Source organism: Saimiri boliviensis, chromosome 8, assembly GCF_048565385.1.
Source record: "Saimiri boliviensis isolate mSaiBol1 chromosome 8, mSaiBol1.pri, whole genome shotgun sequence".
NCBI lineage: Eukaryota > Metazoa > Chordata > Mammalia > Primates > Cebidae > Saimiri > Saimiri boliviensis.
This window is the reverse complement of record NC_133456.1, coordinates 24,547,276-24,573,303: the sequence shown is the minus strand read 5'-3', so window position 1 is coordinate 24,573,303 and position 26,028 is coordinate 24,547,276. Positions and strand designations below refer to the sequence as shown.

The window sequence follows — 26,028 nt, the reverse complement described above, 5'->3', positions numbered from 1 at the left end:
TGAACGCCGACGTCATGACGTCGCGTTCCGTCGGGCGCTTCCCGGGCTTTGGTGGGTCACGTGAGCCACTTTTCGCGCGAAACCTAGTTGTTGTTGGAGTGGCGGAGAGGAGTGTGGTACTGCGATGGCGGTGAGCGCGCGCGGGCGGGCCGGGTGGTGCGGACGCGGGAGACTGGGATGTGGAGGCTGCGCGGTTCTCGTACTCTGGTACGGGTCGGCGCTCTAGGTGAAGTGAGCCCCAGACTCCGGGGCGCGGCTGCTTTCTCGCCTGCACCCTGCGTGACGCCAGGCCACCTGGCGACTCGCCTTCCTCGCGCTGATCTGGGGCTTTGGGCTCCCTAAGCCGAGCCCGGCCCGCTCAGCCCCTGTCCTTTACTCTCCCCGCACATGCTTATTGGGCGCCATCAGTATGCCCGGCGCTGAGCCCTCGAAAGGCAGGCCCCCATCTCACTACACTTCTTTAAACTTTTTCAAAAATATATTCTCAGTAATCTGTGTTCTGAACACTACACTTACTGTCGTAGTATTTTTCTAGCGCCTTTGTCTTGTGTACTGTCTCTTCCACGTCGGAGTTCCAGACCCCTTGTTTTGGTAGCTCTTGTATGCCGTCTATCTCTGTCACAATACCGCGCGCACTGTGTGTGCTGAAACAGGTCGAACGCTTAAGGGGGGGACAATAGACAGTGAACAGGTAAATAAGCAAATGACAAAGCCCCTGGTTTTTCATGGAGAAAGCATGGTGATGTGAGTGACCCGATATTTGAGCTGGCTCCTGTTTGGAAGCCACTAGCTCAGACTGCTCAGCAGAGAGCATTCCAGAGGAGAGACCAGCAAGTGCAAAGATCTGGAGGCTGGAAGGGGTTTGGTGTGTTGGAGGACAAGACTCACAGGTGGAGAGATAGGAGGGAAGTCCCCTGATGATGAAAAGGAAGCTGTATCATGCCTCACCGGCCTCCTAGGTTTCTGATGACACCTTCTCTTGCAGGAATCATCGGAGTCCTTCACCATGGCATCCAGCCCAGCTAGGCGTCGGCGAGGCAATGATCCTCTCACCTCCAGCCCTGGCCGGAGCTCTCGGCGCGCTGATGCCCTGACCTCCAGCCCTGGCCGTGACCTTCCACCCTTTGAGGATGAGTCTGAGGGGCTCCTAGGCACAGAGGGGCCCCTGGAGGAAGAAGAGGATGGAGAGGAGCTCATTGGAGATGGCATGGAGAGGTAATTTTATTCAAAGCCCTGGACTCAGCAGATAGTTTTGCAGAGATCCCATTGTGCGTTTGGTGACCTTGTTAAGGGAGCTGGAGGGAGATGAATCTGATGGCATTCTTGCCTTTGAGCACAGCTTGGTCCAGGGTTCTGGGAAGACAGGTTTACAGAGCCACGACATAGGTCTCTTTAGCTTGGTCCAGTGTTCTGGGGAGACAGGTTTAGAGAGCAATGACATAGGTCCCTTTAACTTACTGTATGTAACTTGGAGAGACTAGACCTTAAGATCTGGGTAAGCCCCAACTCCGTAAGCACCCCAGAAAATACAAGGGTCTCTAATCTGGAGGACTCCAATAGGACACACCAAATCAAAAAGACAGGAAGCAGTGTAGGGCTAAGGGCCCCACAGGGTTCTGGGGTGTCCCTTATGCTGTGCTGAGGCTCGGGATCCGAGAAATAAAGAGACAGGACGAAGAAGTACAAGGAAAATGCAGCTGGGCTCAAGGGGCCACGCCACCTATGAGCGGAGTCAGGTGAGGCCCCGAATGTCCAGAAGTGTGAGTATTTATTGTGTATAGGTTAAGGGGCAGGGGAGCGAGTGAAATCATCTTTAAGGATAGTGATAGGGTCGTGACCAATAAAACAAGGGGTCTACCCCCATTAGGTCATCTAGGCTAGGAGGTGGACAGTGCACAGCAAGGGGTCCATTCCCATTAGGTCACCAAGGCATGGAGGTGGGCTGTATGCAGTGAAGAGGGTGCAGTGTGTAATACCTCTGTCTATGGGCAAACTACTTCTAAGATTTATGGGGGGATGCTTTAAGTCACACAATAGTCACAGAGCTGTCAGGGTTACTGCCACCTGCTGGCAGCTTCCAGTGAGTTCTATAGGAAGACGCTTTTCGAGCAGCACAGTAATAAGAGCTGATAAAGTTCACAGTCACCAAGGGGCAATTGCCGGTCTGGGGGCAGCCTTCCGCAAGAACTGGAGCAAGGTCCTACAACTCCTTTATCAGGAGCAGTGGCTCTTGCCCCAAGCCTGCCATACAGTGGGTATCTTTATGATACTGAATGCTGCTGCCTGGGCCATGGATTCTTGTCCTGGTGTAACTGTGTTTCCCTTAAATCATGTTCTGCACTGTGTCTGCTCTAGGCATTCCTCCAATTATAAGCTGCTTATTTCTTAATTCATACTTTTTATCGTTTCTACTCTAGACATTCCTCCGATATGAACTAAGATATAATTATATATATGTAGGGAAATACTCTTTAGGCACTCATAGTATGAACTATTATATGATTATATATAGAAGATTATATAAAAGGAAATAACTGGGTAGTAACACTACACTGAGATAATTTTCAAGCTCTAATTCTATAAACTAATATAAAGAATTATATAAAAGGAAATAACTGAGTAGTAATATTATAAACTGAGATATTCTTCAGGCCTTTATTGTGTGAGGGTTCTCCTTAGCTCTCCTTTCTCTGTGCCTGTATGGGGGGTTTACCCACAAGCAGGAAGCCCAGTGTTTCTCTGTAGCTTTTCAAAGGAAAGGTGCATGGGGGAGGAGGGATCTGATAAATCAAGTTTTAGAGTCAATCAGCAAACATTTATTATACCTAATGTGCACCAGACCCTTTGTTAGGAGCGTTCTTGTTTATTAGTAAACGTGTTAGCTGGGCATGATGGCTCATGCCTGTAATCCCAGCACTTTGGGAGGCCAAGGTGGGTGGATCACCCGAGGTCAGGAGTTTGACACCAGCCTAGCCAACATGGTGAAACCCTGTCTACTAAAAATACAAAAAATTAGCCAGACATGGTGGTCCGCACCTGTAGTCCCAGCTACTCGAGATTCTGAGGCAGGAGAATTGCCTGAACCCAGGCAGAGGAGGTTGCAGTGAGTGGAGATCATGCCACAGTACTCCAGCCTGGGTGGCAAAATCAAAACTCCATCTCAAAAATAAATAAATCAGTGGGTTACTAAGACTTAATGCTAGGAGAGTGGAGCAAGCTCTGCGAATGAGCAAGGCTAGATTTCTGCTCCTACCTTACTCTGTGTTTCCAGCTGGGATCTGGTAGCTACTATAGTAGCAGAATTGTGTGAATGCCCAGGAGCCTCGTGGAGATGCTCCATTCGTGCCTTTCCAGCCTTAGCGTGTGTGAGAGTACTGTGCAGGTTGTCCTGCTGTCCCGAGAATGTCAGGCAGCGGAGGGGCTTTCAAGGGCACTTCAGACCGGATAGATCTTTGCTTACCACTCCTAAGGATGAGACTGCATGTGCTATAGACTAAAAGGAATGAGGAGTCTTTGGATAAATCTGCCCTGGAGTTGGGGTCAGGGCATGGGACCTGGATGGCTTCCCAGTTCTGCCTAGTGGAGTTATTCAGGCCAGATGCCCCTCTGCCATGTCCCCTTCCCTGTCTTGACCCTTTTTCTTTGCTTCTCTTTTCCTTCAGAGAGTGAGAGGCCCTTGGCAAGGGGCTTCTGGGTAGAGAGGTATCTGATAGATAGCTGAGCCCAGTGACATTTGTTTTTGTGGTTTAAAAATAAAATAAACTTTATTGGCTATAGTTTATATATTAGAGTTTACCCCTTGTGAAAATACAATTCAGTGTAGATTTCCTGAGTTATGCAGCCTTCACAGTCCAGTGTGAGGACAGGGCCATTGTCCTGTTGAGATCCTCCTGCCTGCTTATAGTTCATCTCAGTTCTCACCCGATCCACAGGCAACCAAGAATCCACTTTCTATCTCTAGGTTTTCCAATTCTGGCCATTTTATATAAATTGAATTATACATATGCCCTTTCGAGATGGGCTTTTTTCACTTAGTATAGTTTTTAAGGTCTTTCCGTGTTGTTGCATGTGTAGCAGTTCGTTCCTTTTTGTGGCTGAATCATGTTTCCTCGTATGGAGATACAACATCCATTCATCAGTTGGACATTGGGTTTCTTAAGTCTTTTGGCAATTATGAATAACGCTGCTATGAGCATATGAGCATTCATTACAGATGGTTTTGCTTTTGGTTTTTTTTTTTTTTTGGAGTTTTGAGCTTTGCTCTGCTGCCCAGGCTGGAGTGCAATGGTATAATCTCAGCTCACTGCAACCTCTGCCTCCCAGATACAAGCAATTCTTCTGCCTCAGCTTCCCAAGTAGCTGTGATTACAGGCATCACCACTACACCCAGCCAATTTTTGTATTTTCAGTAGAGACGTGGTTTCAGTTTCACTATGTTGGCCAGGCTGGTCTCGAACTCGTGACCTCAGGTGATCCACCTGCTTTGGCCTCCCAAAGTGCTGCAATTACAGGTGTAAGCCACCACCCCTGGCCTGCTACAGGTTTTTATGTGAACAGGCCTTTAATTCTGTTGGCTATGTAGAAGTGAGATTGTTGGTCCTATGTTTATAATCTTTTCAGGAACTGCCAGACTGTTTTCAAAAGCAGCAGCACCATTTTGCATTCCTCTCCACGTTCTTGCCAACACTGGTCATTTTGATTCTGGCCATCCCCACAGGTATGAAGTAGCATCTCATCCCTGAGGGCTAATGATGTTGAACATCTTTTCATACGCTTGATTGGCCATCTGTGTATCTTCTTTGGCGAAATCCTGGACTCACTTTTTAATTGGGTTGCTTGACTTTTTATTATTGAGTTGTAAGAAGTTTTTTACTTATTCTGAATATAAGTCGTCTGTCAGATATGTAATTTGCAGTTATTTACTCAATCTGGCGTATCTTTTTCATGTTTTTAATGTTTTGAGGTGCAAACGTTTTGAAATTTGATGAAGTCTAATTTACCTTTTTTTTTGTATTAACCAATTAGAAGTTTGTTGAGGGCATTTTGTGTGACTTGAGATCCAGGGAGAATTGAACCGATACCTTTTCCCCAAGAACATGGAAAAAAATCAGAGCCTGGTCAGCTCAAATGTCTGCCTGGCTGGGTTCTGCTTATGACATCAACAGCATAAAAAGCATTTGACAGCATTTATTGCAGAAAAATAGTAACAGTGTCTCTCATCACCACTTAACCTGAAAAAAGAATTCGAGGGGATTTTCATGGGGAGGCAGTATGGCATGGGAAAAGGAGCTCTGGGCTTGGACTGTATTTTGACACCCAGCTCTGCAAAGCGATACACAAAAATCACATCTCCCCCTCAAATGCCCATTTCCTCTTCTTTCAGCTGGAATGACACTGTCTCCCTCTCAACACTGCAGGGAAGAGAGCACAGTGCTTTGCACTCATTGGGTGCCTTATTAAGGCATTATTTTTCTTCCATATCTGAAGGAAGATAACATTGAAAATAGGTATCTGATGGTCTTGGAGTAACTCAAAGGGTTGACAGTGGGTGGCCATTTCAGAGAGGCTGGTTTGGCTGATTGCGTAGAAGCCAGGACATCAGGGTGTGGACAGCGGCATAGTCAGAGATGGGGAAAGTACAGGGAGAATTCCAGCCCTCACGGAGAGTTGGGTCAGCTCTCTGAAGCCTTTTGGTCAAATGTTTTATGGTTCCTTGAATTTTTTTTTTCTTACTGGGTGCATAGAAGGTCTCTGGAGAGCTACCTCCCCTTTTGTAATTGTGGTAAAATATACAACAAAATTTACCATCTTGAATTTTTTCAAGTTTGTTTTTGTTTTGAGACGGAGTTTCGTTCTTGCTGTCTAGGCTGGAGTGCAGTGGCACAGTCTTGGCTCACTGCAACCTCTACCTCCCGGGTTAAAGTGCTAGGATTACAGGCATGAGCCACTATGCCTGGCTGTTTGTTTATTTATTTTTTTGAGACAGGGGTCTTAGTCTGTCACCCAAGCTGGAATGCAGTGGCATGAACATGGCTCACTGTAGCCTCGAACTATTGTACTCAAGCAATCATCCCATCTCAGCCTCCTGAGTAGCTAGGTCTATAGGCATGTGCCACCATGCCTGGGTTATTTTCTTTTTTTGAGACGGAGTCTCGCTGTGTCACCAGGCTGTAGTGCAGTGGTGTGATCTCAGCTCACTGCAGCCTCCACCACCCAGGCTCAAGTGATTCTCCTGCCTCAGCCTTCTGAGTAGCTGGGATTACAGGCGCGCACGACCACACCCAGCTAATTTTTGTATTTTTAGTAGAGATGAAGTTTTACCGTGTTGGCCAGGATGGTCTCAATCTCTTGACCTTGTGATCTACCCACCTTGGTCTTCCAAAGTGCTGGGATTAAAGATTTGAGCCACTGTGCCTGGCCATTTTCTATTTTTATAGAGATGGGGTCTCACTATATTGAGTCTGTTCTTGAACTCCTGAGCTTAAGCGATCCTCCTACCTTGGCCTCCCAAAGTGCTGAGATATTATAGGCATGAGCCACTGCGCTCAGACAGCTTAACCATTTTTATGTCTGGTTCAGCATTGTTACATACATTCACATTGTTGTGCAGCCGTCACTGCCATCCACCCACAAAAGTCTTTTTTTTTTTTTCAGTTTGAAAACTGAAACTCTGTCTCAGTTAAACACTAACTCCCTATTCTTCCCAGCCCCTAGCAACCATCATTCTACTTTCTGTTCCTTTGAATTTGACTGCTCGATGAGTGGGACTATACAGGATTTGTCCTTCTGTGCCTGGCTTCTTTCACTCAGAATAATGTCCTCAAGGTTCATCCATGTGGCAGCACATGGCAGAGTTTCCTTCTGTTTTAAGGCTGGTACATCATCCATCATATGGACAGATCATATTTTGTTCATCTATTGGAGACCTTTTCTGAGCCTTCTGTGTTTCTGACCTGGAGGCACCAAGCCTATCCACACTGGGGCTTCTGAACCTTACAGGACAGGCCCAGTTCCTGGATGGGGTTTGATGTTTCAGGTGTTTGTTTTCAGCAGTAACCACATCTGTTTTGGGGCTCTTTCAGGGATTACCGTGCCATCCCAGAGCTGGACACTTACGAGGCTGAGGGACTTGCTCTGGATGATGAGGACGTAGAGGAGCTGACGGCCAGTCAGAGGGAGGCGGCAGAGCGGGCCATGCGACAGCGGGACCGAGAGGCTGGCCGGGGCTTGGGCCGCATGCGCCGTGGGCTTCTATATGGTAGGTCCATGTTTCTGCCTGCTCAGGGTGCTGGGAAGGAGTCCCGGAGGTGAGTAGAAGGTGCTGGGGATGACTGCAGTAGCAGGTGTCTCTTGCCTCCCCAGACAGCGATGAGGAGGACGAGGAGCGCCCTGCCCGCAAGCGTCGCCAGGTTGAGCGGGCCACCGAGGATGGGGAGGAGGACGAGGAGATGATCGAGAGCATTGAGAACCTGGAGGACCTCAAGGGCCACTCTGTGCGTGAGTGGGTGAGCATGGCGGGCCCCCGACTGGAGATCCACCACCGCTTCAAGAACTTCCTACGCACTCATGTGGACAGCCACGGCCACAACGTCTTCAAGGAGCGCATCAGCGACATGTGCAAAGGTGTGGCTTCCTTATGGTGTCTCCATAAATCCTGCCGCAAAACATTGTCCCAGCAGAGTGAACACGTGAAGCACAGGGCATGTGGCCGAGATGTCTGACAGAGAAACCAAAAGCATTGAGTTTTGCACCAGGCCTCTCCTGTGGCTGTGCAGTGACCACTTCTGGGCCACCAAAGTGTTTTTTGACAAGCTTGAAAATGGACAGATTTTATATAAAAATCTGGATTGTTACCTTGATCTTTGTAATAGGAATTGACTTTTTTTTTTTTTTTGAGATGGAGTTTTGCTCTTATTGCCCAGGCTGGAGCGCAATGGCATGATCTCAGCTCACTGCAATGTCCAGCTCCCAGGTTCAAGTGATTCTCCTGCCCCAGCTTCCTGAGTAGCTGGGATTACAGGCATGCACCACCACGCCTGGTTAATTTTGTATTTTTAGTAGAGATGAGATTTCTCCATGTTGGTCAAGCTGGTCTTGAACTTTCAACCTCAGATGATCTGCCCACCTTGGCCTCCCAAAGTGCTGGGCTTACAGGCATGAATCACTACACCGGAACAGGAACTGACAGTTTATTCATAAGTTTTCTTTCAGGCTCTTGCAAGGCATTTCATGTTCGTAGTCGTGTAGGCACTCTGCTCAGATTTCATTTAACCCCCCAGCAACTTTGAACACTGCGTGACAGGCCCATTTTACAGAGTGGGGAGTTGAGGCTCAGGCTGTGTCACTTAGCTCAGTCACAGCTGAAGGGTGGTGGAACTAGAAGTGAAAGCTGGGCTTTCTGAGTCAAAGTCAAGGATCAGGGTGGGTAGGCCCCGCTTCTCACACAGGCATTGTTGCAGCCCAGCCCAGTCCCCATGCTTAGTTAACTCTCTTTCCAACATGCCCTTCTCTAGAGAACCGTGAGAGCCTGGTGGTGAACTATGAGGACCTGGCGGCCAGGGAGCATGTGCTGGCCTACTTCCTGCCTGAGGCGCCAGCGGAGCTGCTACAGATCTTTGACGAGGCTGCCCTGGAGGTGGTACTGGCCATGTACCCCAAGTATGACCGTATCACCAGCCACATCCACGTCCGCATCTCTCACCTGCCTCTGGTGGAGGAGCTGCGCTCGCTGAGGTGAGCTAAGGGCAGGTGAAGACGGCAGGTCTGAGTTCAGTGCTGGGTGACTCGGTTGTGAATCTGGAGAGTGGTGGCGGTGTGGGCGGGGCAGCGTGCAGCAAGTAGCACCCTCTTCGCTGGTGAGTTGTGGTTGCACAGGAGTGTGATGGGAGGGATCTTGCCAGAGTGGGGGCTGGGCCTAGTTTCCAGGACAGTGTGTTGGGATGCTTTCGCCTGCAGCCTGGCCTTTCCCTGGCTCACAACTTCTGATGTGCCCTCTGCCTCTGCAGACAGCTGCACCTGAACCAGCTGATTCGCACCAGTGGGGTGGTGACCAGCTGCACTGGTGTCCTGCCCCAGCTCAGCATGATCAAGTACAACTGCAACAAGTGCAATTTCGTCCTGGGGCCTTTCTGCCAGTCCCAGAACCAGGAGGTGAAACCAGGCTCCTGTCCTGAGTGCCAGTCGACTGGTCCCTTTGAGGTTAACATGGAAGAGGTGAGAAGGGACACAGGGCCTGCTGCCAGCTGTCCTTAGGGGTGCCCAATATGCAGGGCCTGACTGGCCTCTCAGGCCGTGGAAGATAAGTGGGGCAGCCGCAAGGAGTGAGATAGAATTGTGTGTTGGCCACACCCTGGGGTGGACCCAGTCTGTCTAGCCAGTGGGTTTAGTTTGGCCTACATGGTGTTTTTAGGAATTTAAGCCGATATTTAAGTAAGGCAATTTTGTTTAAACCATACAAGTTTATGGCCCCTCTTGAAACAAGGGAAGATCTGGCAAATAGGATCTGCTTCTTGCCAGGTTACTCCTTCAGGATGTGTGTTCACCAGTCTCCATGGCATCATCACTTGTGTGGGGTGGCTGCAGTCCCATCGGGCCTTCCCCTCAGCTTGTTCTTGGGACTTGGCTGGCTTGTGTGGGGCCCCTGGACTGTACCAACCTCCTGTACCATATTCAGGAGACCCTTCTAAAGCCTCTGACCTTAAGGTCTTAGGCACATTACACGTGCCTTTGTATTTGAGCATCCCTGTCTATAAATGGGCTCTTAGTCCCAGTGGTGGTGCCCAGGCCCCCTGACTGTCTTGCTAGTGTAGCTGTTGACTGTCCTCTTCTTACCGCTCTGCAGTTCTGAGAAGCTGCAGGCTGGATGCCGGCTGAGCCGCATCTTTGCTCACTCTGCCATGCCCTGTCTGTTTCCCTCAGGCCCTGCTTCTAGGGACCTGAGGTAGTACCTGATAGAGGATTAAGTTATAGCTATCATTCGTGGGGTACTTATCAGTGCCAGGTGATAAGTATCAGTGCCAGGTGGGTGGCATATTACCTGGTCCTTTTTCACAGCTTATAAGGCAGGAATTGTTACTGGTCCTACTTGCACAGTGTTTAGAGAACTAGCTGAGGTCACCCAGCCAGAATGTGGCTCAGAACCACAGCTCAGTCATCTTGATCCAGAGCATGTGCTTTTAACTGCAGTGCCGTATGGTGAGGTAATGGACATTAAATGACATGGCACAGTGCTGGCCTTTGATGCTTGAAAGTGACAGCTGAAACTTCCTGTAACTTACTATTTTTCAGATACTAGGTTGATGTTTGTATGACTTGCTTTAATTCTCACTGCGAGGTTGCAGAGAAGGCACAGAGAGAGGAAGTCACCCAAGAACACACAGCTTAGACACAGAACCCAGGCAGCCCGATTCTAGCATCTGTACTCAAGACAGCTCAGCTATACAGCACAGAGCAGGTGCTGAGTCTGCCAGGGCATCCCAGAGGGATGGTGGCAGGAGTGGGGACTCTCCACTGATGTGCTGGGTCTCCATTCACTCATTCCCTACTGTCTTTGGCTCTCCATTTGCCACTCAGGAGTTGGAAACCTGCCTGTTCTCCCCCTGGTGGGGGTCAAGGTTGGGTGACATAGTCAGTGCTTTGAGGCCTTCTATGTGTCCCTTGCAGACCATCTATCAGAACTACCAGCGTATCCGAATCCAGGAGAGTCCAGGCAAAGTGGCGGCTGGCCGGCTGCCCCGCTCCAAGGATGCCATTCTCCTCGCAGATCTGGTGGACAGCTGCAAGCCAGGAGACGAAATAGTAAGTGGCCAGGGCAGGCTGTGAGGAAGCTTAAGTTGCAGAGGGAATTGGCAGAAGCAGTTGTGGCTGGGCTGGTGGGGGTGTTTATGGTCACAGGGACACTCAGGCTAGGATTTGCGTGGCCGGGGCAAAGAGTTTTTGTCTCCTCTGGTGAATGGGTTGTTGGAATGGTGGGTTTAGGAGGGGATTTACTGAGTTACTTATCTTAGTGTCTGTAGTGTAGAACACTTCGAATAGGAGAAATTGTAGGAAGGCAGCATAGAGATGGGCCCCTGCCCCTCCTGTAGCCCCTTGGTTAGCCTCTGACTTACTGGCCCCTCCCTTTCCCCAGGAGCTGACTGGCATCTATCACAACAACTATGATGGCTCCCTTAACACTGCCAATGGCTTCCCCATCTTTGCTACTGTCATCTTGGCCAACCATGTGGCCAAGAAGGACAACAAGGTCGCTGTAGGGGAACTGACTGATGAAGATGTGAAGATCATCACTAGCCTCTCCAAGGATCAGCAGATCGGGGAGAAGGCAGGTGGAAGGCAGGGCTGGGGGCTGCCAGGATGCTGTGAGGGGACATGAGGGGTGGCTAGGGGTGTCGTGGGCAACTAGGGCTCACTGCTCAAACCTTGCCTTATTCTCCTGGAGCCTCAGCTGGGATTCCTTGGTCCTGGAAACCACGAGTCCTTCCTATCCTTTTAATTCCCAGCCTGGAGCTCAGTAAGCTTGTCTGAAAAGAAGGCCCCATGCTCCAGGGGAAGAGGTAGACTCTGGCATTGGGGATGGGTGAACCTGGCTCTGCTTCCACCATGGGCCAGCGAGGTAGTGAGATAACTTGGATGACCTCTCTGAGCATGTGTGGTGGGAAGGAGTCCCCCGCTGAGGATTGTGGCGAAGGTTAGAGAAGAGCTCTTCCTTCAGCAGACCATTTTGAGCTCTGGTTTGAAATTGGAACAAAGGCAGGCCAGTGAGATACCTTATGTCATGAGGCATTCCTAGGGATCCAGCTGTGGCCAACGGGAATTTCTTCAGGAAAACAATCCAGTATGGTGGTTTTTGTTTGTTTTTTGTTTTTAAATAGAGATGGGTTCTCACTATGTTGCCCAGGCTGGTCTCAAACTCCTGGCTCAAAATCTTCCCACCTTGGCCTCTCAGAGTGCTGGGCTTATAGGTGTGAGCCCTTGTGCCCAGGCAGTTGGGCAGTTGGTTTTTAATGCAGATATTATTACTGAAAGATGAGGAGATAGGGATTTATGTTGCAGAAATACAGATTACTTAAACAGAATGTTAAATTTCTGTTGATGAGAATCCTTTGCTATTTCTCCCATCCTTCCCCCAGAGAGCCATGTGTTCTCAAGCTCACTGCGCTCCCCTTTTGCTCTCTTTCCTCTCTTTCTCAAGTCAATTTTTTTTTTTTTTTTTTTTTTTTTTTTGAGATGGAGTCTTGCTCTGTCACCCAGGCTGGAGTACAATGGTGCGATCTCGGCTCACTGCAACCTCTGCCTCCTGGGTTCAAGTAATTCTTGTGCCTCAGCCTCTCGAGTAGCTGGGATTACAGGCACGCACCATCACAACTGGCCAGTTTTTGCATTTGTAGTAGAGATGGGGTTTCACCATGCTGGCTAGGCTGGTGTTGAACCTCTGACCACGCTTGCCTTGGCCTCCCAAAGTGTTGGGATTACAGGCATGAGCCACTGCGCTCAGCCTTCAGATCAACTTGAAGTTCAGTTTTTAATGCAGAGCAGTTTAGCTTGCCCTTTAGCCTCCACTCTTCTGCTGCCCTCTGGCAACATAAAATTCAGATCCCATTTGGCTTATTCAACAAACTGGGTGATTTCCTTCTGACGTGTAAACCCCACCATGGACAGGAGCCATCACTGGCTTAATCACCTCTATCCCCAGAGCCTGGCTGCAAGAGGCCCTGAGTAACTGAAGGAATGGATGCTGGGGTGAGGAGAGCTGCGTCCAGCCTGCAGGCGAGCTGACTGGTTGTTTTGGTTGTTTCTCTCCATCCACCTTCCCCTGAAGCCTGTGGAGCCCCCTTCTGGGTTCCTCTGTGGCATGGCCATAGTTGCCCCTTCCTTGTCCTCCTTACCTGTCACATTTACCCATGTCTGCCTGCCACTTAATATTCCTACACATGCATGGTTCGTTTCCTTTCTTTACTCCCTGAGGCGTGTTCTCCAAGAAGGCAGCGTAGTTTTGTGGCTTGGTTTCTTTTCACAAGTGTATTATCACCTGGCTTTGCATCCACCGCGAGAAGCTGCTGCAGGCTAGACAGTGAATCCAGTAGGAACGAAGCATCCAGCGTTTGTGAGCTTATACATTACTGTAATTGCTCAGGAAAGCTCCAGAAATGCATCCCTGGCAGAGGTTGGTATTGGTTCCAGTTCCTCCTCAGCTCTTGGCCATCTAACCTAGTCTGCCAAGATTTGGTATTCCCATAGGAGAGGTGAGTGTTTTTCAGCCTCAGGAGGACAGGAGCTTCAGTTCAGCCAACACACATTGATTCCTGGAAGACCTCCTAGGGCCAAGTTCTGGGGATACAGTGGTAGGTAAGTCAGAATGACCCTTGCCCTCAGAACTCATATTTTACTAGGGTTCCCAATAATAGGAAAGAGACAAGATCTTTCATGTAGTTTTACACACGAGGAAGATAGTCACACAGGCAAAGAAAGCCAGGACCTCCAGCCTTCTACCCTTACTACCGAGGCTCATGAGTGCTACCATAGTGGATACCTTTGCAGAATCTCATCCAAGTGTTTGAGCCGGTATCTTCAGGCCTGGGTGGACTTAGCCCTGCTGGGGTCTTGCAGTCCCTAAGCAGCCAGGCCACCTGTGTCCTACATGCTTATGTGTGTCTGTGCCCACCATACTGAAGGAACTGTGTACTTGAGGAACACTCTTCTGGTACCTTCTTTCCCTTTGCTGTGAGGTTCAGCCACTGATCTCCCACTCTGTTGATTGAAGAGGTGAGAGACTGGTAGGTGAGTGTGTGGTGGGCATGGCATGCCTGGGCACTAATACAGCATCTGCCCAGGCCATCCACTTGTGCCTCTCGAGCCCCAGCTTCCAGAATGACGTGTTTCCCAAACGGAGGCAGCCCTGCCCCATTCTCTTGCCTTGATGCCTGCTATTTGTATCTGCCTTAAGCACCTTCCTCCCTCACTTGTCCCCAGATGACTTCTGTCTTCTGCAGATTCTACCTCCAGCAGGAAGCCCTGCAGGCTTCTGCAGCTGACTTTCGTATTGGTTTTTATTTTGAGTTAGTTATCCTCCTTGAGGGATCAGGAGGCTTCACATAGAAATCCAAGTGCTTGGGGGTTTTTTTTGAGACAGAATTTCGTTCTTGTTGCCCAGCCTGGAGTGCAATGGCGTGATCTCGGCTCACTGCAACCTCTGCCTCCTGGGTTCAAGTGATTCTCCTGCCTTGACCTCCCAAGTAGCTGGGATTACAGGTATATACCACCAAGCCCATCAAATTTTGTATTTGTAATAGAGATGGGGTTTCTCCATGTTGGTCAGGCTGGTCTCGAACTCCTGACCTCAGGTGATCCGCCTGCCTCAGCCTCCCAAAGTCCTGGGATTACAGGCATCAGCCACCACGCCCAGCAATGCCTGGGGTTTTGAAAATCCAAGATCTGTGGGTGCTGGCTCTGTTCCTCTCTGGTAACACTGACGAAGCTGAGGCATAGCTGCCCTTGCAGGCAGGACCTGTGGCCCCAGCTTTGCCCCGTCCCCTACTCTGTCAAGTTTCACGGCCCTGCCTGCCTTCCATGGGCCCTGGACACTGATCGAGTAAAGTATTAAGATCAGGGTCATGCCCAACATACAGATTTTAAAGAACTAACAGAAGCAGCATGCAGTCTGAAGCCAGACTTTTTAGGTTTGGATTTTGGCCTAATCCCTTATCTATAAAAGTGAGAGGATGAGAGTAAACACTCATAGTTGTTATAAAGATCAAATAAATTAGTGCATATAAAGTACTTGGCTGTTGGCGAATGCTCAGTATCTAGCAATTACTGCACATGGCTAGAAACGTTAAACTATTTGTACAAAAACTGGATGGGAGAGCCTGTGACAGGCCTGCAGAAAGCATAAGCAGCCAGTAGGTAGGATGAAAATAGATTTGAGCCTGGCGCTTTAGGTATTTTACATACATTATCTCAGACTCACAGTACCCATGCAGGTGGGTGCTTTCTCTCCATTGGCTGGGTAGAGCTCACAGTACCCCCTCAGGTGAGCACTATATCTCTGCTGCTTGTGGGGACTGAGGCATACTAGGGGCCAGAGCACCTAGAGCCGAGAGGAACATGAGCTTCAGATTTAGATGCATCTGAGGTTGATTCTTGCCTCTCTAGGGAGAAAATGGTTTGACCTAAGCCTTGGTTTCTTCTGTAAGACGAGAGAAACAAGGTTATTATGAGGATTACCTGAGATAATTCATGGAAAGTGCTGTTACTCCCTGGCAGGTCTGGGATTTTATTCTGTCCCACTTTACAGCCATTAAATTAGCCTGTTACGCCTGGAGTAACTGGGTTAGCAGCAGAAGGCACAGCAGGCAGTGTAGGCATTCGCACATTTGTTCTCCTTGTCCTCCAGTCCCACGGGGAAGTCCTCTGGATGCAGTGGTTGCTTTATGGGAGGGGGCCTGAGTTGGACAATCTGTACTGCATAGCAAGCAGGAAGCTCTTGGTCCTAGAGGAAGACATTACCTCATCCTGCAAGGTTGCTCATTACAAAAACTACCCCGGGGAAATGAGTTGGGTTAAGAGAAGTCAAGGACTGGCAGTCTTGGCACACCCAGCACGAGGTGTGTTGGGCATGAGAAGTCCATGGAGGGGTCTGCTCAGCATCCCCAGCACGAAGTAAGGGTTTCATAAGAGAGTCATTATACTTACTGAGCACTTAGTATCTGCTTGGCACTGTCCAGGTGATTTCTACATAGCAACAGTTCTATGAGGTAGGCTTCATCTGTGCCCGTTTTACTGATGAATAAACTGAGGCGCAAGAGGTTAGATAAGTTGGCCACAGTCACATAGCAAGTGGCAGAGTCAGCAGTCTGGCTTGAGTCCATGCTCCCAGTGACTGTATTGTGCCAATGGTTTGTGAGTTCATTCAGTTATTGTGAGTTCCACGGGCACTCTGTGTAGCATAAAGCCTGGCCCACATTTTAAAACATTGTTACAGAAAATTTCAAACAGGTATGTGGAATGGTGTAATGAACTCTATTTGTCTACTGCTACAATGGAATACCATAGACTGGGTAACTTATAATGACCAGAAATTTATGGGCTAATTGGTCTGGAGGCTGGGCACTCCAAAATTGAGGGCTGGCATCTGCTGAGGGCTTCCTTGCTGGGTCATCCCATGGCAAAAAGTTGAGAGTTTTAAAGAGACAGAGTGGGAGCCCAGAGGGGACCAGAATCATCTTTTTACAAGGTACCTACTCCCTGGATAGCAGTGCTTTTATCCTCCATTCATGAGAGCAGAGCCCTCATGGCCTGATCACCCCTTAAAGGTCCCACCTTCTAATACTGTAAAATGGGGGACTAAGATTCCAACACATGCTTTATACGTTCAAACCATAGCACTCTACCCAGCCTTCACAGCTGTCATAGTCACAGCCAATCATACTTTCTTAATATACCACCCATTCACCCTTAGTATATTTCAAGGCAAATTCTAGGCATGCCATTTTTTTCTGTAACTATATCAGTATGTATATGAAAAATAAAAGGCTCTTTTTGAATAAACCTAACCACAATGCCATTATCTCACCTTAAGAGATAATTAACAACTCCTTCTTAATTTTCAATATTCTGTTGGTGTTCACATTTCCCTGATTATCTTATCCCTTCCCCCTGTTTTTTGCAGTTTCTTGGAGTCATTATCCAAATAAGGTCCATAAATTGTGATTGGTTGATCTCTCTTAAGTCTTCTAATCTTTAGATCTTTTCTCCATCTCTTTTTTTCCTTGTGATTTTTTGTGGAAGAAACTGGGTCATTTGTCCTGTTGAGCCTTGCAGTTGAGATGTTGCTAATTATGTCCTCACTGGACACATGCCTCTGTCACCTGTGTTTCCTGTAATTTGGCAGTCAGGCACGGAAGCCTAGTCTAATAAATGCTTGTTTTCTTTGACTTACTAGCTTTAAAAATAATGAATTGGTTCTCAGTTATTGTTACAGATGAATGGACCCACCTGGCATTGAGGTTTCCACGCTTCAGGTGTCATCCCTACGATGCTCAAGTGTCCCGTTTTTGCCAGCTCGAACCTATTCATGTTGGCTCCTGAGTTCTGTTGACATGACCTTGGTTGTCTTTGAGGGTTTTTTTGCTTTCTGGTAGAAGATATTGCAGGTTCCTCTTGTATATTTCCTGCCCCATACCTGGAGTGGGACATTTCTCCATGAAGCCCTGTGGAAAGTGCTACTTCCTTTCAGAGGGAGATAGTAGTTAGAGACCTCTCTAAAGCTGCATGAATGTGGTCGTGTAGGCAGGATGCAGCCAGGCGGGGGCGGGGGGGGGGTCTCCCTGCAACCTTCAGGGCTGATTTTCCTGTCTTAGTGCCCTCTCCCTGGGGGGCCCAGTGCTTTCTGAGCTCCTTTGTCCTGTAATGATGGAAGGATATGGGTGAGCCCACTGCAGGAGGTATGAAGGTTGAGAGTCATCAAAGCACAGCTGTGCTGCAGGTGGAGTTGGAAGCAGTCTACTACAAGCAAGAAATGTCTTTGATGTCTCTGATTCTATCTTTAAAATTCATGCAGATTTTGCTCTCTCCCTGTCTTTTTCTCACACAAACGTACGGAAATAGAAATGTTCCACTGACTCACCAGTTGGAATTACTTGACTTCCTGGTGGATGAATCTCCCAGATGTGCCACATTGATTGCATTGACGAGGCAGGCATTTGGCATGAACTGTTGAATTTGTGCTCACCCTTCTGTGAGTTGAGTGTTGCTGTCTCTCTTTTCCAAATAAGGAAACTGAGGCTTGGGGTAGACCAGTGCCATGACAGGCCTGGTTCTGGTCTCATTTCTGCTCTTGGTCTGTGATCTTGGGAAAGGCCTTTCTGAAATATGTCATGATTAGGGGTTCAGGTGCCAGTTCTTCTAAGCTCTAAAGTTCTGTGATTCTTGAGAGGAACCAACTAATAAAAAGCTTTAGAGTCAGGCAGGGCTTGATACCAGGGCCCGATGCAGTTACAGCAGCTGTGGAAGTGGGGGTCTTTGAGCTGGGAGGACCCAGTTCCCTGATGCCAGAGCATGTGGGTGACCTATTCTGAGTATCTGTTCCCATTCCCATCACTCTCCCTTCCTTTCTCAGATCTTTGCCAGCATTGCTCCTTCCATCTATGGGCATGAAGACATCAAGAGGGGCCTGGCTCTGGCCCTGTTTGGAGGGGAACCCAAAAACCCAGGTGAGCACCCACCTTTCCTCTGCAGGGGTGTTAGCAGCTGTCTCTTTAGGGAGCAAACATTCAAAGTACACAGTGTTTTTAAAGCCTGGGTGCTGGGGAGAAAGAATGAATTAAAAGATGGTCAAGCTGGGCGAGACTCGTTCTTCAAGGGAAAAGGTGGCCCTGAGTTGAACATCCTGGGTGTCAGTCTGTTAGGGATACAGTGTCTGTCTGCTTTTGTGATTTAAGCAAATGTATCTTTGCTTCTCTTCTATTTAAAATATGTTCTGTCTTTTAAAAAACTGTTATTCTGGGGTTTTGTGTGTGTATGGGTTTTTTTGTTTTTGTTTTTTTTTGGGGGGAGACGGAGTTTCACTCTCGTCCAGGCTGGAGTACATTGGCATGATCTTGGCTTACCGTAACCGCTGGTTCAAGCGATTCTCCCACCTCAGCCTCCTGAGTAGCTGGGATTACAGCCATGCACCACCATGCCCGGCTAATTTTGTATTTTTAGTGGAGATGGGGTTTCTTCGTGTTGGTCAGGCTGGTCTCGAACTCCCGACCTCAGGTGATCCGCCTGCCTCAGCCTCCCAGAGTGTTGGGATTACAGGCGTGAGCCACCGCACCCAGCTTAAAAAACTTTGAAGTACAGAAATGATATTGTCACATGAGTATGTATTTTTATTACACTTAGAAAACACTAGAAGTATAGGTAATGCTGATCTCACCATTGACCTCCCCTTCTCATCCTGGTCCCTCCCTTTGTGGCCATTTAGGATTACATGCAAACACAGGGTTTTGTGACTACATGCGTTTAGGTGTACAAGCGCAGCATCCTCTGCATGCCCAGCGTACCCTGCCAAGCTCTCCTGCTCAGTGCCACGTTGGGGCATCTTTTCGTGTTACTGAATACAGAGCAAGTGCATTCTTTTAAATGACTGTATCATGCCACTGGATAGCACAATTTATTCAGCTCTCTGTTTGGAGAACACTTAGATTGTTTCTGGTATTTCACATTCTCAGAGGATGTCTCGTTTGTCCCTCCTCTGCACCCATGTGTCTTTTCCTGGGAGTGCCCACAGTGAGACTGCGTGGTATAGAGCACTGTATCCGTTTCTAGAGGGACTGTGCCTTACCATTCCTAACAAGTAGGTTGAGGAATTGGTGAGGGATGCAACTGTGTCCTTCTCCCCTCACTTTCCACTCTCCCCCTCCCCGCTTCCCGGTTTCCCCTCCAGGTGGCAAGCACAAGGTACGTGGTGATATCAATGTGCTCTTGTGCGGAGACCCTGGCACGGCAAAGTCGCAGTTTCTCAAGTATATCGAGAAAGTGTCCAGCCGAGCCATCTTCACCACTGGCCAGGGGGCGTCAGCTGTGGGCCTCACGGCGTATGTCCAGCGGCACCCTGTCAGCAGAGAGTGGACCTTGGAGGCTGGGGCTCTCGTTCTGGCTGACCGAGGAGTGTGTCTCATTGATGAATTTGACAAGGTTGGTCCCTGAGTGACGGAGGCTGATGGGACTCAGGGTGTGTGTGGGCTTGGGCCTTAGCGAGGGGAACGTTGTTAATGGGGTGTGTTGGGATCTCATCGGAGACTTAGTAGTAGGGACACAGACCATGCTAAGGAGCGGGCATTGATCTTGTAGATGAATGACCAGGACAGAACTAGCATCCACGAGGCCATGGAGCAACAGAGCATCTCCATCTCGAAGGCTGGCATCATCACCTCTCTCCAGGCTCGCTGCACTGTCATTGCTGCCGCCAACCCCATAGGTACAGTGGGCACCCTGGCTGCTGGGGCTCAGGTGGGGCACAGGGAGGTCCTGCCTGCTTGAATCAGGAGCCCACGGGATCCCCAGGAGCCAACCTAAGGAAGTCATTGGGCAGCAGAAAGTTCCCCTCTTCTGCATATGTTGTGAGAGTGGGGAATAATGAAAGTGGGACCCGGGACATCTGGGTTTTCTGTCCAGCCATGTTCCTAGATCCAACTCAGATGTTCTCAGAAGGCATGGGAGTAGAGTCCAGTGCCCCTCCAGCTGGGATGGAATTGGTTGTTGGTCTTTAGCAGCAAATGCTTAGAGAACCCAGGCTCTGTCACCTGCTGTGTTCTTGGTTTTTTCTCCATGGGAAGCAGTGATGCCCTCTGTCTAAATTAGGCTATTTTGGGCATTGCTTGGGTAAGCTCTTTGCTGTCTCAGACAGCAAGTGCTAAGTACCCACCCATGTCTTCCTCTTCCACTGCCCTCATCCCCTTCTGCCATCAAAGCAACTTGGGGTCACAGAGATGGGAGGGTGGGGGAATGCGCTCTGACCGAGAGGCTCCCCTATATTTTAGGAGGCCGCTACGACCCCTCGCTGACTTTCTCCGAGAACGTGGACCTCACAGAGCCCATCATCTCACGCTTCGACATCCTGTGTGTGGTGAGGGACACTGTGGATCCAGTCCAGGTACAGCTTGCATATGCCTATCTGGGGACCTTGGGTGAGGCTTGGGGTCTTATGGTGTGCCCCCAGCACAGGGGATGGTGCTGCAGGGGTCATAGCCTGTTTTCTAGGCTTGTTCCCTCAGTCTCTTCTCATGTCCAGAAGCCACCCTGATTTCTCTTTCCTTCACAGCACCTCCATCCCCTACCCCCGCCGCCACAGCATAACTCACAATCCACCAAATCTTGTCCCAACTCCTTAGCCTGCCTACCTCCCTCACTTCTGCCTCTGACCTGAGGCACTGCCATTGTCTGAATTGGCCTCCTGGCACCCATATAGATTGTCTTCCAGTTGAAGGCATAAATCAGATCAGCCCCATCTTTAACAGCTGCTCAAGGCTTTCTGCTGTCATCAGAATAGAATCACAGTCCTCCCCTCCGGCCCACCTCTGCCATCTCTGCAGCTACGAACTCCTCGCTCCCTTCCCTCACCTACACCTGCCTTTCTCTCTCTCAAAAGGGCTGAGACCTTGCTCCTGGCAGGCACTCTCTCACACTGTCATGTGACGTGGATTTTGTTATCGTCATCTCAGTTTCCTGTCCTTCAGGGAAGGGCTTTGCCAGGCACCCTGCGTTAGAGGCATCTCCTTGGTCCCTTGATCCCATCACCCTATTTTTCTTCTGAGCATTACTTTGCATAATTAATTTTTAAGATTATTTGTCTCTTGCCCCCTTGTGGAGGTGAGCCCTGTGGAGGCTCTGTCACTTGTCTGGTTTGCCCCCCACACCCAGACCTGCCTGGCACATGGTCATTGTAGTCAGTCTTGTTGAAAGAGCATTGCCCTCATAGGGGACACACGCAGTTCTTCTCCAACCGCTGACCTCCCCAAGGCTCTGCACACCCACAGTCAGACCCCCTCTCTCATGGCTTGTCTTAGGACGAGATGCTGGCCCGCTTTGTGGTGGGCAGCCATGTCAGACACCACCCCAGCAACAAGGAGGAGGAAGGGCTGGTCAACGGCAGCACCTCTGAGCCCACCATGCCCAATACATATGGCGTGGAGCCCCTGCCCCAGGAGGTTCTGAAGAAGTACATCATCTATGCCAAGGAGAGGGTTCATCCAAAGCTCAACCAGATGGACCAGGACAAGGTGGCCAAGATGTACAGTGACCTGAGGAAAGAGTCTATGGTGAGCACCCAGATAGAGCTGGGAAGTGCGGTGCAGAGAAGGAAGTGCAGTCTGAGCCTTCTGACCAATGCAGCAGGGGAAGCGGTCAGTCAGGCCAAAAGGTACCGGGGTGGGGGTGGGGGTGGGGGTGGGGGTGGGCATGGGTATTTAAAAAAATGAAGGTTGGGTACAGTGGTTTATGCCTGTAATCCCAGCACTTTGGGAGGCCAAGGCAGGAAGATTGCTTGAGGTGAGTTCAAGACCAGCCTAGGCAACGTAGTGAGGCTCATTCTCCACAAAAAATGTTTTAAAATTTAACTGGGCCTAGTGGTGTGTGCCTGTAGTCCCAGCTACTCAGGAGGCTAAGGAAGGAGGATCACTTGAGCCCAGGAGTTCAAGGCTGCAGTAAGCTTTGAGGACACCACTGCGCTCCAGCTTGGGTAATAGTGAGACCCTGTTTCAAAAAAAGATAGGTATTGATATATACCTTAACCATTTTGTTTTAGATGAAATTTAAATTTGCAGTCATTTGTCTGTCTCTGTATAGGTCCAGGGCCTTAATTGTTGGTCTGCTTATTAAATTCCATATTGACTTTGTGTAAATTTTGCTCAAATGAACACAAGTCTTTGGTTCATTCATAGTGGAGCAGAAGTTTAAAGGCAGCTCGCAAGCCATTGGAATGCAGAATCCTTGTAGATTGCTCTCTCAGCCACACCTAATCAACGCAGCAGCTTTTTAAAAATTTCTGTCTTTTTACCAAGTTTTTTCAGAGCATTCAATGTAGTTTTCCTAGAAACAACTACTTTTTTTTTTTTTGCACTTACCTTGCCCTGGATTATTCAATATTTAGTGTGTGACAGTAACCAATACAGCTGGCCACAAATACAGCATCCTCTGAGATGCACAGAAGTCAGCTAGTGGGAGCAGAATTGTGCAGGTATGATGGTGACAGGCTGTAAGCATGCAGCGTCCACTGGCATCCTCCTGTTGTCAGGAGGGATAGGAAGTGTGCTTTTACTGGGCAGCAGTCAAGCATTCTGCATTTCTGCTGTGACACTGTCAGATGGGTCTTCGTGGGTTGGCTCCTAGGAGTGCCGCTGCTTTATCTTCCTTGCGTCTCTTTCCTGCTCATGGAAGACCTGAAGCTGTGCTTTTCTCCAGGCAACAGGCAGCATCCCCATCACAGTGCGGCACATTGAGTCCATGATCCGCATGGCGGAGGCCCACGCGCGCATCCATCTGCGGGACTATGTGATAGAAGACGATGTCAACATGGCCATCCGCGTGATGCTGGAGAGCTTCATCGACACGCAGAAGTTCAGCGTCATGCGCAGCATGCGCAAGGTGGGTGTGCACCGAGGCAGGAACCTGATGGGCAAGCTCAGCGAAGCAGGCCACATGCGGGTATCTAAGGCTCTGGCCTGGATGTGTCTCCGGGATTGGCAGCCTGTCTGACCTGGCTGCTGGCACAGTGAGTAAAGGGAGCGTGGCAGGCGTGGTGGGAGCGGGTGTTTGACTGAGGCTTTTTTCCTGCAGACTTTTGCCCGCTACCTTTCATTCCGGCGTGACAACAATGAGCTGTTGCTCTTTATACTGAAGCAGTTAGTGGCAGAGCAGGTGACATATCAGCGCAACCGCTTTGGGGCCCAGCAGGACACTATTGAAGTCCCCGAGAAGGACTTGGTAGATAAGGTATGGGCCTGGAAGGGAGTTGAGAGTCGGGGTTTGCTGACTTGGGAGCTGTCAGTCTCCTGATGGGGCTCTGTCATAGTGGATCGTGAAGTGGGTGGGCATTGGTTGACAGCCGTTTATTGAGTGCTTACAGTCTGTTGAGTCCAGTTCTGTGCCTGAGGTCTGACAGCAGGGGAATGAGATGAGTCCTGTTACTGCCTTCCTGTTATACAGAGGTGAAAACAGTCACAGGGCAGCCAAATAACTTATCTCAGTTCACACGCATAGCTTGCAGAGTGAAGATTTGAAGCCCTGTCAGCCAGCCCCTTAATCAGCCTTTCCACCCCTGGATATTTTCCTCCCATAAATGGAGGTGGTAGTGTCTGAAAGTGCACTGGAACTGGGGTGCTCTGGAAACACACCTATTGTCACACCACTGATGGCCCACTGGACATTTCCTCTTTGCAGGCTCGTCAGATCAACATCCACAACCTCTCTGCATTTTATGACAGTGAGCTCTTCAGGATGAATAAGTTCAGCCACGACCTGAAAAGGAAAATGATTCTGCAGCAGTTCTGAGGCCCGAGGCCATCCAGTGATTCCCTGGGATTCTGGTTTGGGGCAGTCAGACTGCGTGGTCAGTGTCCTCTGTGCTTTATGGACACGAAACCAGACCACCTGGTCAACTCGGGATGCTAGGGCCAGGGCTTGTTGCAGGACCTCTGGCTGCACTTGGCACGACTGTTTGTTTCTCCAAGCCTTTCTGCTTCTCACCTCTGGGTGGGATGCCTTGCCAGTGTGTCTTACCAGGTGGCAGAACATCTTGCCACCTCTGAGTGCTTTGTCTCCACTTGGTGCCTTGGATCAGAGCTGTTGAGCTCAGGATGCCTGCGTGTGATTTGGGGAGACAGCCTCCTTACATGGATTTCAGGAGAACTGCTGCCCTCTTGGTGTGAGTTTCATATCTAGGCTGCTTCTGCCTTTGGCCAGAGCGCTAGTTGAAGATGTTTGTGATCTTTTTCAGTTTCCTGTGGGTTTCTGTGCCCCTGTGGTGGAAGAGGGCACAACTGTGCCAGCAAGTGGTCTGGGCTCCTTAGTCACAAGGATCAGATGTGAGTCGTGTGGATTATCTACTTGCCACAATTATTGGCTGCCATTAGTGCCTGTTTCCCCACTCTCTTATTTGTGCATTCAGTTTCTGTTTCTGTAGTTTTAATTTCTAATAAAGTTGAATAAAATATAAATGCTGGTATCTATCGGTTTCCATTCTGCTTTAATAAGTAACCTGGACTTCCTCTCAAGGCCCTTTCCACCTTCTCCCTCTAGATTTCTGTAGGAGGTAGGTTGGGTCTAAAAAGCTGTTTTGTTTGTGGATGTAGAGAAAGCAAAAATGATCTGACTCTCCCCATGGAACTTGGTTTGCAGTTACTGCCTCTGTGATATCGAAATAGAATCCATGGAAATCCTAGTTAGACATGTGTGTTGAAGGACTAGAGATGGTGCAGTCCACCTCCCAATGGGGCAGTACCATCCGTCACCTCTTCCAGAGATGCTCATGGGCTGCCAGAGGGATTGCGGTTCCCATATTGGGTTCTGATGTCTGTCTTGTCAAAGTTTTCTTTTTTTTTTTTTAGAAGGAAGGAAAGAGAGAAAAAGAAAAGAGAGAAAGAGAGAAAGAGGGAGAGAGAATGGGAGTCTTGCTCTATTGCCCAGGCTGGAATGCAGTGATGTAATCATAGCTCAGTGCAGCCTCAAATGCCTCACCTCAAGCCACCCTTCCACCTCAGGCTACCCTACCAAGTATCAGACTACAGGCGTGCACCTCTGTGCCAGGCTAATCTAAAATAAAAATTTCCTATTCTTTTTTTTTTTGAAAACTGTTTTCTAAAGTTACTATCTTATTTTGTGTTTCCACCAGAAACACGAGTTTTGCTCCAGTTGTCCCATATATTCACCAGCATGTTGTATTATCAGTTGTTTTAGCAATTCTAAAAGGTGTTTAGTAGTGTCTTAATTTGATTTTATTTTGCACTTCCCTAATGAGCTATGATGCTGAGTATCTTTTGTGTGTGTGTGTCATTATTTTAATTTAATATAAATTAAATTAAACATTTAATTTCTCAGTTGCACTAATCACATTTCAGAGGCTCAAAGGCCACATGTAGTTAGTGGCTATCTTACTGGATGGCACAGATTATCAAACATTTCCTTTATTGCTGAAACTTCTGCTAGACAATAGGGTGCCTTAGCTAAAGTCATAAGTTCTTTCACATCAGAATTCATGGCTAATCTTCAATAAGAATAGAGAAATTTTATAAGACTATAACATTGAGTCCTAAAGTGTTAAAAGTTCAATTTTCTCATTCCATGTTACAGTTATAAATTTCTCTAGTTTTGCTTTAAAAATTACCTGACCATATTTGCTATCTCCTCAACTAAGCAGGAAGCCTTTTAAGAATGGGGCCACTTTTTATCCAATTTGCCAGTCTGTGTCTTTTGATTGGGGCATTTAGTCCATTTACATTTAGGTTAATATTGATATGTGTGAATTTGATACTGCCATTTAAAGCTAGCTGG

The 26,028-nt window shown here is 48.7% G+C and overlaps 1 protein-coding gene across 2 annotated transcripts; it reads left to right on the top strand.

Moving 5' to 3' along the window:
- Nucleotides 1–48: 48 nt before the first annotated feature.
- Nucleotides 49–24,703, top strand: MCM2 (minichromosome maintenance complex component 2). Of its 2 annotated transcripts, none has more exons than XM_003944119.4 (16): nt 49–130; nt 986–1,215; nt 7,083–7,258; nt 7,363–7,623; nt 8,514–8,733; nt 9,006–9,213; nt 10,663–10,797; nt 11,129–11,320; nt 18,116–18,209; nt 19,427–19,677; nt 19,834–19,960; nt 20,523–20,635; nt 21,549–21,800; nt 22,942–23,124; nt 23,317–23,472; nt 23,920–24,703. In XM_003944119.4, the coding sequence occupies exons 1-16, from the start codon at nt 125–127 to the stop codon at nt 24,028–24,030; spliced, it is 2,715 nt and encodes a 904-aa protein (XP_003944168.1). In that variant the 5' UTR covers nt 49–124; the 3' UTR covers nt 24,031–24,703. The 2 variants fall into 2 exon arrangements, with proteins under 2 accessions (XP_003944168.1, XP_074260274.1); XM_074404173.1 differs by lacking the exon at nt 49–130 and adding an exon at nt 200–207.
- Nucleotides 24,704–26,028: the final 1,325 nt, after the last annotated feature.

Excerpts from the sequence above, each read along its gene's own strand:
- MCM2 (XM_003944119.4), top strand. Across the intron at positions 19,678-19,833 it reads TCATTGATGAATTTGACAAG|ATGAATGACCAGGACAGAAC; the intron begins GTTGGTCCCTGA and ends TTGATCTTGTAG. Across the intron at positions 23,473-23,919 it reads AGAAGGACTTGGTAGATAAG|GCTCGTCAGATCAACATCCA; the intron begins GTATGGGCCTGG and ends TCCTCTTTGCAG.